The sequence below is a fragment of the Xenopus laevis genome, chromosome 3S (assembly GCF_017654675.1).
Source record: "Xenopus laevis strain J_2021 chromosome 3S, Xenopus_laevis_v10.1, whole genome shotgun sequence".
NCBI classification, from domain to species: Eukaryota; Metazoa; Chordata; class Amphibia; order Anura; family Pipidae; genus Xenopus; species Xenopus laevis.
Window position 1 is genome coordinate 2,500,409 of NC_054376.1, and position 14,945 is coordinate 2,515,353.

At 42.0% G+C, this 14,945-nt stretch overlaps 1 protein-coding gene across 6 annotated transcripts in view; it reads left to right on the top strand.

Annotated features, from left to right (window-relative positions):
• Nucleotides 1-14,945, top strand: part of scube1.S (signal peptide, CUB domain, EGF-like 1 S homeolog) — a 140,092-nt gene that overhangs the window by 85,931 nt on the left and 39,216 nt on the right. For 2 of the 6 annotated variants that reach the window (XM_041587859.1, XM_041587860.1), the window contains exons 7-8: nt 20-109; nt 12,791-12,829. The exons of 1 other annotated variant lie outside the window; for it this stretch is intronic. In XM_041587859.1, the coding sequence (XP_041443793.1) occupies nt 20-109; nt 12,791-12,829 (129 nt within the window). The remainder of the gene's footprint in view (nt 1-19; nt 110-12,790; nt 12,830-14,945) is intronic. 3 more of the 6 variants (XM_041587861.1, XM_041587863.1, XM_041587862.1) reach the window with 2 other exon arrangements.

The following is a 14,945-nucleotide window of genomic DNA, read 5'->3' on the forward strand; positions in this document are numbered from 1 at the left end:
TCCCTTACTTGTGTTTTAGAGAAAGATGAGGCTGCAATTGAGATTTCTGAGTACAATGCCACGTCAGTAGCTGATGTGGACAAACGGGTGAAACGGAGACTCCTTATGGGTAAAGATTTTCTTCCACTTTTCCCTTGTTGTGCGAGTAATATAAATGTGAGCGAAGCTGCGTGTGCCTGTGTCTTTATATCTTGAGTGTTCGGCTGAGAAATCAGTGTCCATTTATTGCTCTTCCCGTTAAATGAACCGCAAACAGCCTTTGTCGTGGTTACGGATTCGGTGGTTGCAATGAAACCGACCACTTGACCTATCAGGCAATATTAGGGAACATTCATCATAAGCCGTTTAGGATCTTGTAGCTGAATAGAAGCAACTTTGCAGTTGGGCATGTGGGGTTTTTTTTTGGCTTTTTAATGGTCCACCTTATTTTGTGTCTCTCGAAATTATAATGGGATCTGTTTAGTAGGGTGGCTAGGAGTTACTATCTAAGGTTGCCATGTTGTGTGGCTCACGATGCGGGCAGGGGGTGGGGCCATGATATCAGCGACATTGCAGGTGGGGCGTGCTATGTCACATGGGAGGGGCTATGTCAATTAGGGGTGATCCTGCCCTGGTTTTCCTTTTATTGGAAACCTGGGCAAACTGTCTTGACCTGGGCAACCGGGTTGTCCGGGCCAAAATCAGACAGGTGGCAATCCTATTACTATCTGAGGATATCAGTCTCTGTTTCATACTTAGAGTGGATGACGAGAGCAGTGTCAGACAAGAAAAACACAGAATGGAGCCCAAACTCAAGTGAGCCCTTATATTAGGAGGATTCTCATCAGCCCATCCTTATTTCCACCTACATCATTTGATGCTATCAATGTTTGTCTGTTGAGAGTGGAAGCAGGAGATCAGTTCTAGGCTTTACCTTAGGACAGTGGTTTCCAACCAGTGGCTCTGGTACAACATGTTGCTCTTCAACCCCTTGGATGTTGCTCCCAGTAGCCTCACAGCGGGTGCTTATTTTTCAATTCCAGGCAAATATTGGTTACATTAAAAGCAGTTGTACTGCCAAACAGAGCCTCCTGTAGTCTGCTAGTCCACCAGTAGCCAATCTCAGCCCATAATTGTCATTCCCAGGAACTTTTTTTACATTTATATGTGGCTCACAGTTAAAAAAAAAAATTAAAAAGGTTGGGGATCTCTGCCCTAGGAGATCTCAGCCGGACACTGTAAGACTGGACTCCTGGTGGTCCAGGTCTAAATAAGCCCCAGCTCCCATCCACCCATTCTTATTTCCACCTATACCACTTGACACTTTCTGTATTTAATTGCAATGACCGGACGTAGGGTTGTAGTATTAGGTCAAGCACATTAGACAAGTTCTCTAACTGGTTTCTTCCCCTATACCTAGTAGTGTAAATTACCATACAGCAGCCCCATGATCGCTGCGGACCCCAGTCATGGTATCTGCTGTATGGTTCCACCACTCCCACCATTTGATATTATTTAGTGCAGCCTTTGCCCCGGTATCTTAAAGGAGAAGGAAAGGCTAAAAGTAAGTAAGCTTTATCAGAAAGGTCTATATAAATACAACAGGAACCCCTCAAAGTAATGCTGCTCTGAGTCCTCTGTCAAAAGAAACAGCACATTTCTTTCCTTCTATTGTGTACTCATGGGCTTCTGTATCTGACTAACTGTTTTCAGCTTAAACCTCCAGGGCTAGGGCTTGAGCATGCTCAGTTTGTTCCTCTCTCCTTCTATTGTGTACTCATGGGCTTCTGTATCAGACTTCCTGTTTTCATCTTAAACCTCCAGGGCTAGGGCTTGAGCATGCTCAGTTTGTTCCTCTCTCCTTCTATTGTGTACTCATGGGCTTCTGTATCAGACTAACTGTTTTCAGCTTAAACCTCCAGGGCTAGGGCTTGAGCATGCTCAATTTGCTCCTCTCTCCTCCCTCCCTGCTGTAATCTGAGCTCAGAGCTATGAGTGAGCAGGGAGAGACTCAGGCAGGAAGTGACGTCACACTAAGCTAATATGGCAGCTGCTATCCTAAACAAACAGAGAGAGCATCTAGAGCTGTTTACTCAAGTAGGGTAAAGCAATAAATATAGTGTTATAACTTGCACTATTGTGGCTAATCTATTGGCAATAAACTGCTTCAGTAGCTTTCCTTCTCCTTTAAGTGGATGATTTTAGTCTTGCCCAGTAAATACTCAGTGTGTTTATAAGAAATCACTCTGTGCTCTGACTTAGCCTTGAGTCACAGCTCCAAGAAACAGAAAGAGGCTGAGTAGCAGCGAGTTCCTCTGTAAATGCCCATGGCTGGCTTTTTCCATTTCGGACCACTGACCTATATAAAACCAGGGACAGAATCGCCTTTCAGCCTCATTCATAGAATATGTTTCATCACAACACAGACGTCTTCTTCGTACGTCACTGGAAACACTGATTCTTCTGAAACTCTACATTTTAGATTCAACGAGGGGAAATGGGTTTCAATGTTTAACACTCGTTTGTGTTCAAGTGGACTCGGCAACTGAGCTGACATACAGATGGGGCATTTGGTGCACAGGTATACCAGGGAGAAAGGTGGAGCTGTGTGCTGGATTCTTACCAATAAGGAAGCTCCATGTTTAGTTGCTATGAAAACCGAAATATTAGGTTAGTAGGATGAGTTCTGCTAAGCCTTGTTTACCTGCAACATTTACTGGAAATACAAAATAACTACAGATACAATGAGGAGCATTTTCTACCAGGGCAGCAGGTCTGGGAGTCAAAATAAGCCCTGGCATTCCAAGTACAAAAAGGCCCAAATAGTCCTCCCCAGCCCACTAAATAGTGACTGTCTATGGGCCCTTTGCCAGAATCCACAAATTGCCAGTCTGGGCCTGCTGGGCAGCTAATTAGGTTTTAGGTGATATGTGCTCAAATCTTTTCAGTATTCTTCAAGATTAATAACACACATCCATTTGCTCATAGTCTGTACAGAGAGATCCCATAAAACTATGGCAGCATAGGTATTCCCTGTACTAAGCACAATTCAGCAGGAACAGCCCCTAAGTTTGCTCATAGTCTGTACAGAGAGATCCCATAAAACTATGGTACATAGGTATTCCCTGTACTAAGCACAATTCAGCAGGAACAGCCCCCTAAGTTTGCTCATAGTCTGTACAGAGAGATCCCATAAAACTATGGCAGCATAGGTATTCCTTGTACTAAGCACAATTCAGCAGGAACAGCCCCTAAGTTTGCTCATAGTCTGTACAGAGAGATCCCATAAAACTATGGTACATAGGTATTCCCTGTACTAAGCACAATTCAGCAGGAACAGTCCCCTAAGTTTGTTCATAGTCTGTACAGAGAGATCCCATAAAACTATGGTACATAGGTATTCCCTGTACTAAGCACAATTCAGCAGGAACAGCCCCCTAAGTTTGCTCATAGTCTGTACAGAGAGATCCCATAAAACTATGGCAGCATAGGTATTCCTTGTACTAAGCACAATTCAGCAGGAACAGCCCCTAAGTTTGCTCATAGTCTGTACAGAGAGATCCCATAAAACTATGGTACATAGGTATTCCCTGTACTAAGCACAATTCAGCAGGAACAGTCCCCTAAGTTTGTTCATAGTCTGTACAGAGAGATCCCATAAAACTATGGTACATAGGTATTCCCTGTACTAAGCACAATTCAGCAGGAACAGTCCCTAAGTTTGCTCATAGTCTGTACAGAGAGATCCCATAAAACTATGGCAGCATAGGTATTCCCTGTACTAAGCACAATTCAGCAGGAACAGTCCCCTAAGTTTGCTCATAGTCTGTACAGAGAGATCCCATAAAACTATGGTACATAGGTATTCCCTGTACTAAGCACAATTCAGCAGGAACAGCCCCTAAGTTTGCTCTCAGTCTGTACAGAAAATAATATTAATTGATGGTAACTTGTATTATTTCCAACTATCACACACACCTTAATTAAAAAAATGATTAAATTTTTAATATGCAAATGCACAACTGCGTTACTGGTTAATAGTCCATCTATCTAGTAGCACATTGATGACAGTAATTCATGGTTAATGTAAATATTATTTGCTTTAAGAATTCCCATTTGGGATTCTTTTAAACATTAGTCTTAATTGTGAAAATCTTTTAGTCCCCCCCTTTTTTTAGGGGAACTATCGTGAAAAGGAACGGCTTCATCATTCTGAAATATGAAACTTTCTAAATATAATTAAATAAATATTCTGTACTGTTTCTGAAATAATCAAGTTTATTTTCACTATTCCTCTCTCAGCATCTGTTTCTCTTCATTCTCTCTTCATGCAGCAGTTGGGTGTCAGATATTCACTGACAGTTAGATCCAATATATATTATAGGGGGGCTCCTTTTGCCTAGAAGATGTATTAGAGCTCACTCTATTAAACTCACCACACATCATGTCTCTCTACATGCAGGATTTGTGCAAAAGGCAGTTATTTTGTTAGATATTATTTGTGCTGGAATCAGTTATTTGAGTGAGCTCTAACAAAATAACTGCCTTTTGCACAAATCCTGCATGTAGAGAGACATGGGGGCAAATTCATTAAACGCCGAAGCGCCTAACGCTAGCGTGAATTCGCCAGCGTTGGGCATTTTCGTTAATTCGCCGATTCACTAACGGACGCTGGTGTAAATTCGCTAGTGTTACTTCGCACCCTTACGCCTGGCGAATTTGCGCAACGGACGTAACTACGCAAATTCACTAACGCGCAAATGATACCTTTTACGCCAGACTTCCTTCGCCACCTCAACCAGGCGAAGTGCAATAGAGTAGATAGGGATTGCTTCATAAAAAGTTAAAAAATTTTCTACTGGCGTTTTTTCATTTTTTATGGGTGATAGGCTGAAAAAGATCGAAAATTTTTTTGGGGTTCCCCCTTACATTTCCTAACTCATGGCAACTTAACTATACAGTGGGCACATGTGTAGGGCAAAATAAACATTTTATTTGCTGTTTTGAAGGTTTCCCAGGCTTGTGTAGTTCTGCTACATATTCCTCCATTGTAACTTCAATTTGGCGCCGTATGCAAATTAACCATCGCTAGCGTAACTTCGCTTTGCTTGGCGAATTAACACTAGCGCAACTCCTCAACCTTACGCTACCCCTGAGCGCAACTTCGGATTTTAGTGAATTTGCGTAGCGCTGGCGAAAATCCGCCTGGCGAAGTGCGGCAAAGCGGACGCTGGCGCAATTACACATCTTAGTGAATGTCCCGCATGATGTCTGGTGAGTTTAATAGAGTGAACTCTAATACATCTTCTAGGCAAAAGGAGCCCCCCCTATAAGATATATTGGATCTAACTGTGAATATCTGACACCCAACTGCTGCATGAAGAGAGAATGAAGAGAAACAGATGCTGAGAGAGGAATAGTGAAGATAAACTTGATTATTTCAGAAACAATGCAGAATATTTATTTGATTGTATTTAGAAAACTTCTTGTTTCATTATGCTGAAGCTTATATTATATTTTCATTTTCATGCTAGTTCCCCTTTACTTTGTGCTCCAGGTGTGCAAGGCAGTATTTGTGGGTCTGATCTATGAATGTGCCCCCTGAATCATCCTCCGTATTTATACAGGGCCTGTGTATTGCACAGCACCTTTATCATTATTATTCATGTGACACATACTTTCCATGGGAGCCTTGAATGATTCCTGAACATAATGTAACGGGGAGCACATTGTACCCCTTTTGTACAAACATCACGGGCTGTTTAGCCTCCAACCCCTGACACATAACAAACAAATTAAGAAATGATGTTGACGAAGGTATTACCCGGCCCATTCGGAATTCAGGTACAAATAAAGGGCCGTGTTTGCCGACTTCTAAATGATGTGTTTTGGCAGCTTTGATGTACTCCCATTGTTGGGACCACTTTGAAAGGGATTAAAGCCCATCTTCCTTGTAGTAGTGTATTGTAACCCCCCCCCCCCCCACGAGTAATAGGCCTGCCCTGTATTCAGCCCTCCCGTCCCCCTCCAGCTCTGGGTAGGATTAAAAGAAGGCTCCCATCATGCTGTATTTCTTTCAATCAGTCTTTGAAGTCGTCACAATTAGGATTGAATGTGGAGGTTTGAATAGCATGGCAGGACAGAGCAGGCATGTTCAAATAAACTGTACAGGGAAAGTAAAATTCAGCAAATAAAAAGACCACATCTGTAGGTTACCCAACTGAAAATGAAACCGTCTCCAGCATTTCTGAAAGGGACCCGGCGGCTGAAAGGCAAAGTTTGATGTGAAATTACATTTGGTAACATGCTCCCCCTGCACTGATTTAAAGGGATACTGTCACGGGAAAACATGTTTTTTTCAAAACACATCAGTTAATAGAGCTGCTCCAGCAGAATTCTGCACTGAAATCCATTTCTCAAAAGAGCAAACAGATTTTTTTATATTCAATTTTGAAATCTGACATGGGGCTAGACATTTTGGCAATTTCCCAGCTGCCCCCAGTCATGTGACTTGTGCCTGCACTTTAGGAGAGAAATGCTTTCTGACAGGCTGCTGTTTTTCCTTCTCAATGTAACTGAATGTGTCTCAGTGGGACCTGGATTTTACTATTGAGTGTTGTTCTTAGATCTACCAGGCAGCTGTTATCTTGTGTTAGGGAGCTGCTATCTGGTTACCTTCACATTGTTCTTTTGTTTGGCTGCTGGGGGGGAGGGAAGGGGGTGATATCACTCCAACTTGCAGTACAGCAGTAAAGAGTGTTTGAAGTTTAGCAGAGCACAAGTCACATGACTTGGGGCAGCTGGGAAATTGACAATATGTCTAGCCCAATGTCAGATTTCAAAATTAAATATAAAAAAATCTGTTTGCTCTTTTGAGAAATGGATTTCAGTGCAGAATTCTGCTGGAGCAGCACTATTAATTGATACATTTTGAAAAAAAAAAAAAATTTCCATGACAGTATCCCTTTAAATAAAAGACTGGAATATGAATAGGAAAAGAGCCGATTAATAAAAATTAGCACTAGAAATACATTTGTATCCTTATAGAGCCTATGTTTGTAGATGGGGGGTTCAGTGACCCTCATTTCAAAGCTGGAAAGAGTCATAAGAAGGCAAATTATTAAAATAAAAACTATAACAAATGAAGCCCAGTTGAAAAGTTGCTTAGAATTGGCCTTTCTATAACATTCTAACCCATTTAAAGGGATTGTTCACCTTTAAATGAACGTTTATTAGAATGCAGAGAGGGCTATTCTCAGACAATTTGCAATTGGTTTTGGTTTTTTATTATTTGTGGTTTTTGAGTTATTTAGCGTTTTATTCAACAGCTCTCCAGTTTGCAATTTCAGCCATCTGGTTGCTAGAGTCCAAATTCCCCTAGCAACCATGCACTGATTTGAATAAGAAACTGGAATATGAAAAGGAGAGGCCTGAATAGACAGACGAGTAATAAAAAGAAGCAATAACAATTCAAAGAGCATTTGTTTTAGATGAGGGTCAGTGACCCCCGGTTTGAAAGCTGGAAATGGTCAGAAGAAGAAGAAGGCAAATAATTCAAAAACTGTAAAAAATGAAGAAAAGCTGCTGAGAATTAGCCATTCTAGAACATACTTAAAGTTAACTGAAAGGTGGACCACCCCTTTAAGGGATGATTACTTAGGTTGTGAATCTGAAAGACTGACTGATAAAATAAAAAGCACCCCAAAGAATTTTAATATAATGTATTAATGATTATAAAGGAGCAGAACTCTCCAAACTTTTCAGCTTCACCTTTTACATTGTGAGTTCCAATGGCTCACCCAATAGCCCAGAACATTCCTTCTCTGTATATTTGTATATATACATATGGGAGGAGGTGCCATATTGATTCCCTTAGACAGTACAGTATGAGGGTATAGCTTACTGTGTGCCCAGAACATTCCTTCTCTGTATATTTGTATTTATACATATGGGAGGAGGAGGTGCCATATTGATTCCCTTAGACAGTACAGTATGAGGGTATAGCTTATTGTGTGCCCAGAACATTCCTTCTCTGTATATTTGTATTTATACATATGGGAGGAGGAGGTGCCATATTGATTCCCTTAGACAGTACAGTATGAGGGTATAGCTTATTGTGTGCCCAGAACATTCCTTCTCTGTATATTTGTATTTATACATATGGGAGGAGGAGGTGCCATATTGATTCCCTTAGACAGTACAGTATGAGGGTATAGCTTATTGTGTGCCCAGAACATTCCTTCTCTGTATATTTGTATTTATACATATGGGAGGAGGGAGGTGCCATATTGATAGATTTTTTTACATTAGTAATACATGATATACAGTATATATATAGCCCCTTGGTAGCCTGGTGCGACCATACCACCATACTTGGCAAAAGTCGCAAGTGATCTCTTCCTGTTACAGCTAGAGCTGCAGTATTTCTGGTCAGGTGATCTCTTCCTGTTACAGTTAGAGCTGCAGTATTTCTGGTCAGGTGATCTCTTCCTGTTACAGTTAGAGCTGCAGTATTTCTGGTCAGGTGATCTCTTCCTGTTACAGTTAGAGCTGCAGTATTTCTGGTCAGGTGATCTCTTCCTGTTACAGTTAAAGCTGCAGTATTTCCTGTCAGGTGATCTCTTCCTGTTACAGTTAGAGCTGCAGTATTTCTGGTCAGATGATCTCTTCCTGTTACAGTTAGAGCTGCAGTATTTCTGGTCAGGTGATCTCTTCCTGTTACAGTTAGAGCTGCAGTATTTCTGGTCAGGTGATCTTTTCCTGTTACCGTTAGAGCTGCAGTATTTCTGGCCAGGTGATCTCTGAGGCAGCACACAGACCATCACGAAAATGGGGGCAATATTTACTTAAATATATAGACCAGTTTAGTAAGATTCTTTAATATGCCACTTAATATGATGTAAACAATCTGTTGCTCAAGTATTCATTTTGGGGCTTAAAGTTTTCCTTTAAATGGGAACAATATTTACACACGTAGGCTGAAGAGTGTTCAACATTTTTCCCCCAAATTAGCGTGCTAAATCCCTGTGAAAAGAAACACAAAACGTATCCTCTTTCAGACTATTTGTGCCAAGGAGCTGACCCTTTACCCTATAGAAGCAGTCAGCCGTGACATGGGAGAGAGAGAGAAAAATCCTTGTTGTGTCTATTCATTTCTACTGGATCTCGGCCAGAAATGAGAATATTCCCTTCTTAAGAAATGTTTAATTGTTTGTCTACGGAATGGGCTAAAATGCTTTATTATGTCCTTTCTGCAAGCGTCCCAGGCTCCACGTAGCAAGGAAAAGGTCACATTGACGAGCTACAATTCCCTCCCCTCCTTCATGATATTCCGTGCCAAATGTGAGTCTCCAGATCCTAAGCCTCCCGGGTTTGTAAACCTTCCCTACTCTCTCTGATCTTTGCCAATAGCCATTCAATAGCATTGTGTCCTACAGAATGCCTCCCAATAGCCAAAGAGATCAGCTAAAGCCTCGACTTTAGGTCAGTCTGGGGGAGCCGGCCAAGAAAACCTCGAGTTGTCTTTGGAGAAAAGCGAGGCCCCCTCTCCGTTTTGCAGGCTTATGGGCTAAATACACATGAAAGGGAGAAATAAAAGGGTGAGCTGAGATTAATAGTTGTACTATAATAATAATAATAATAGTTATATTAATACAGGCAGAAACATGTAGTCACTGACTAAAGGTACAAGAAAATAAATATATGTAAATGTAAGTATTGGATTTCATGTGTGGGGGTTATATAAGCTGTCACTTTATACACCGACACCACAGTGAGAAGAAACTAAGGGTCGGACTGGGACACCGGGGGGAAAAACCCAGTCTTGTTCCTTCCTCACCTCCCTCCTGCCGCCTGAAGAAATAATCCTCACTGAAGAAGGGCGATTTATGACGGGGCCCAATGAGGGTGGCGGAGGGGGGGGGGACCTGGTGGGCCCCAGTTTGACGCTGACTCAGCAACTGGCACTGCAATACTTTAACTGTGCGCATGAAGCTTTTCACTGTACAATACAGGTATAGGATCCCTTATCCGGAAACCCAATATCCAGAATGCTCTGAATTACGGAATGGCTCCCATAGACTCCATTTTATCCAAATAATCCAAATTTTAAAAAATGATTTCCTTTTTCTGTGTAATAATAAAACAGTAGCTTGTACTTGATCCCAACTAAGATATAATTAATCCTTATTGGAAGCAAAACCAGCCTATTGGGTTTATTTCATGTTTAAATGAATTTCTAGTAGACTTAAGGCATAAAGACCCAACCCCAGGTCCCGAGCATTCTGAATAAGGGGATAAAGGGGACTAATGAAATGCTCTTTGTATGACATAGAGCTAATCACAGGCAGTGGTGTCATTGTTTAGGAAGGATGTGGGGCCCAGACTACTTTGCTCCTCTATCTGCTCTTCGTCCTGCAGATGGGGCAGTTAGGTATTACAGTATACACCAGGCTCTCTGAAGATTTCTTTTTTTGGGGGGGGGGGCATATGCAGTAAGTTTTGCCACTGATCCAGTGAATGATTCTCATTTGTATCAGCAAATGAAGGGCTCTTCTTCAGTGGTTATCAATTCTCCATGTAGCACTCCCACTGTCCTACCTGAGAAAGGTATATTTGTGGTTACTCATTCCGAACATATTTACATTGTCCTCTCTGGGCAGGGTGTGTTTGTAGTTTTTGGACCAGTTCTCTATCTACCAGTTCCTTTGCCATCTCTGTTGGCAGGGACCCTCTGTAGTCTACAATTTATTGTTGTCAGTTTAGGCAGGATCCATCTGTGGTTCCTTATTCCGTATGTGTCCCTCACCTTCCCTTCTGTCTAGGCAGGGTCCATCTGTGGTTCCTCATTCTGTATTTTCCCTTCACCTTCCTTTCTGTCTGGACAGGGTCCATCTGTGGTTCCTCATTCTGTATTTACCCCTCACCTTCCTTTCTGTCTGGGCAGGCTCCATCTGTGGTTCCTCATTCTGTATGTGTCCCTCACCTTCCCTTCTGTCTGGGCAGGGTCCATCTGTGGTTCCTCATTCTGTATTTACCCCTCACCTTCCCCTCTGTCTGGGCAGGCTCCATCTGTGGTTCCTCATTCCGTATGTGTCCCTCACCTTCCCTTCTGTCTGGGCAGGGTCCATCTGTGGTTCCTCATTCTGTATTTACCCATCACCTTCCCCAATATCTGGGTAGGGTCCATCTGTGGTTCCTCATTCTGTATGTGCCCCTCACCATCCCCTCTGTCTGGACAGGGTCCATCTGTGGTTCCTCATTCTGTATGTGCCCTCACCTTCCTTTCTGTCTGGGCAGGGTCCATCTGTGGTTCCTCATTCCGTATTTACCTCTCACCTTCCCTTCTGTCTGGGCAGGGTCCATCTGTGGTTCCTCATTCTGTATTTTCCCTTCACCTTCCTTTCTGTCTGGACAGGGTCCATCTGTGGTTCCTCATTCTGTATTTACCCCTCACCTTCCTTTCTGTCTGGGCAGGCTCCATCTGTGGTTCCTCATTCTGTATGTGTCCCTCACCTTCCCTTCTGTCTGGGCAGGCTCCATCTGTGGTTCCTCATTCTGTATGTGTCCCTCACCTTCCCTTCTGTCTGGGCAGGGTCCATCTGTGGTTCCTCATTCTGTATTTACCCCTCACCTTCCCCTCTGTCTGGGCAGGCTCCATCTGTGGTTCCTCATTCCGTATGTGTCCCTCACCTTCCCTTCTGTCTGGGCAGGGTCCATCTGTGGTTCCTCATTCTGTATTTACCCATCACCTTCCCCAATATCTGGGTAGGGTCCATCTGTGGTTCCTCATTCTGTATGTGCCCCTCACCATCCCCTCTGTCTGGACAGGGTCCATCTGTGGTTCCTCATTCTGTATTTACCCTTCACCTTCCCCTCTGTCTTGGCAGGGTACATCTGTGGTTCCTTATTCTTTATGTACTGCTTTTCTTGCCCCCTAAAACAGTCCCTCTCCAAGATATGCAAAAAATACATAATCTTTATATATTATATATTAATCTTATATATTAACGTATGCTCTTGGCATAACATCAGTGTGTACTGTGAGACCCAGGTATAACACCCTACTCCCATCATGTGACAATTCCCATTATCCCAGAGCCGCTTAGAGGTCATTGTTGGTTTGGAAGTTAAGAATATAAAACATGGCAAGTTCTGTGAGATATTCCTTCATTTTATCCCATTTATAAGACAAGACAGGATTCAGGCCTCAGCAGTGGTAAATGTGTCCAACATGCCCTTGAGTTTCACTTTGTTGGGCGTCTATCACCTTTATTACTTTTATGTGATGTACTCAAAATATATGGATCCGTTTGATGTATTCAATACTTGTATATTTGTTATGTAAGGGGAAGCTTTGCCATTGAACTCTGCAATGAATTTGTATTTTGCTTTATGCGGCGATGAGCAATGGAGCTTCAGAATGAAAAGCCTGGTGGGATGATGACCCATTGGAACCCCCAAGAGTAAGGGGATTGTTTTGGTCTTTAACTACACGTTCTCTCAAGACCAGAACTTTACCTGCTCACCTGGAAATGTAAGGGGCAAAATGGGCCTAATAACTCGTTTTGTACAATATGTCCCATTAGAAAAGAGGAATAAAAGAATGACGTATTGACTTCAGACAATGAGACGCAACTATATATTTTAAGTACAACATGAATAAATGGTAAAGCAGAAGGTGATAGTGTCACATTAATGCACAGCAAGAATATTTTATTTGATCCCATTACACCTGGGACATTTCTAAACCTTTTCCCCCCTTGAAACTTTCTCCTGCAAGCTTATTTTAGTTTACGATCTTCTATTCCAGTGTCATCGTCTGGTTCAGCTGAGATGACCACCCAAACCGGTAAACCCATTTGCTTATCTCACTTTCATTTGACTGTTGCAATATTTTGACTTTTTGTTGCACCCGGATGGTTACAAAGGGACATTTCGTTCTGATAGGCCTATAACTACGTCCTTATATTCCGTAATGCATGTGCTGTATCCTAGGGGCCTGGGGCTTTCCGGATAATGGATATTTCTGTCATTTGGATCTTCATACCTTAAGTCTACTAGAAAATCATGTAAACATTAAATAACCCCAATAGGCTGGTTTTGCTTCCAATAAGGATTAATTATATCTTAGTTGGGATCAAGTACAAGCTACTGTTTTATTACAGGCATGGGACCTGTTATCCAGAAAGCTCAGGACCTGTTATCCAGAAAGCCCTGGACCTGGGGGTTTACGGATAAGGGATCTTTATGTAATTTGGAGCTTCATACCTTAAGTCTACTAGAAAATCATATAAACATGAAATAAACCCAATAGGCTGGTTTTGCCTCCAATAAGGATTAATTATATCTTAGTTGGGATCAAGTACAAGCGACTGTTTTAGTATTACACAGAAAATGGAAATCATTTTTAAACATCTGGTGGTAGAATCTGAGGCCGTAGCAACCAAAAATGTTCTTTTTCAGCAGCAGAAGACAACTGCATGCTGTGTAAGGCATTCTTTCTTGCTATATATATATATATTTGTATTTGTCAATGTAATACAGTCCTGTCATGTAAATGTAGTTTAAATATGGGAAGTAAAATGATGACAAGCAAGAGAGAACATTCTAAAGGTGGCCATACACAGGTAGACTGATTCAGCAGATTATCTGCCGGTGTATGGGGCCTTCCAATGGGCCTCACCGACCAATATCCGGCTAAAAATCATCCGGATATACTATAGATCGGGAAGGTTTAATTTTCCCTACGATCAGGGCTAGTTGATGCGGTCCTTGTCCCGTTAGTGCCCATTCCTATAGTTATAATCTGATTGTTTGGTCCTAGGGCTGAATGCGGTAACTTGGGCAAAGCGATCGGATTAGCCCAATATTGCCCTGCCTTTCGTGGGCATATCAGGATCTCGCCAAATGAGTGGATCTTATAGTGTATGGCCACCTTTAGTGAAAGGGGCAGATATATTGATGATCAAGCTGGGAATACAGAAGGTGTTGCTATTTAATTGACAAGCGGATATCACCCCCACACTCCCCCAATACTGCCCCGTTCAACGGTACCAGTTAGTAAAATCCAGAGCGACTTGCTTCTAGTTGGTGATAACCTCCATGTAACTGAGATGAGTCTATCAAGCAGCTCAATATGGCCGCCACCAACCCCCTTGCACCTCTACATTTTTATTAATGCAGCAGATCTATGGCACATACACGTGGATTTCATTCTCCTGACCGTATATATCAGTTCTTTTAGCTTTTGAAACACATTCATTTTCATTTCAGTGTTAGAACTCAGCGCAGCTGAGCAGCAGTCCCAAGCACTAACTCCCCATCCTTTATTCCTGATGCAAATCTCAAGGAGAGAGGTTTACACGTCAGACAATCATGAATACATTGTTACATAGGGAAAAAAGATATTTTTCATGAGCCAAAAGTATCGGTACCAGTCATAAAAAGATACTGGCCCAATGGGGTAAGAATATCTTTTTAAATGTAAAGGGGTGGTTCACCTTCAAACACTTTATTTTAGTTCAGTTGGTTTCCTATAGTTTCCCCTCCAAAAGGGAATGTTACTAAAGTTCTACCTATGAGAGGGCCTTTCAGTTCAACCAGAACTGCCCAAAAGATGGATTGTACTGCTCCAGTAGAACTTATTCTGCTCATAGTTTCCCATATACAGTTTGATTAGCTCCCCCAGAGCTGGGTACATCCAAACTACTGATCATTTAAATGTAACACTCCGCTAAACACACATCATGCCAGACAGCCATTACAATTAAAGGGGTTGTTCACCTTTAAAATTAACTGTTAGTATGATGTAGAGAGGGATATTTTGAGACAAGTTGCAATTGGTTTTAATTTTTTATCATTTGTGGTTTCGGGGTTATTTAGCTTTTTATTCAGCAGCTCTCCAGTTTGTAATTTCAGCCATGTGGTTGCTAGGGTCCAGATTACCCTAGCAACCATGCACTGAT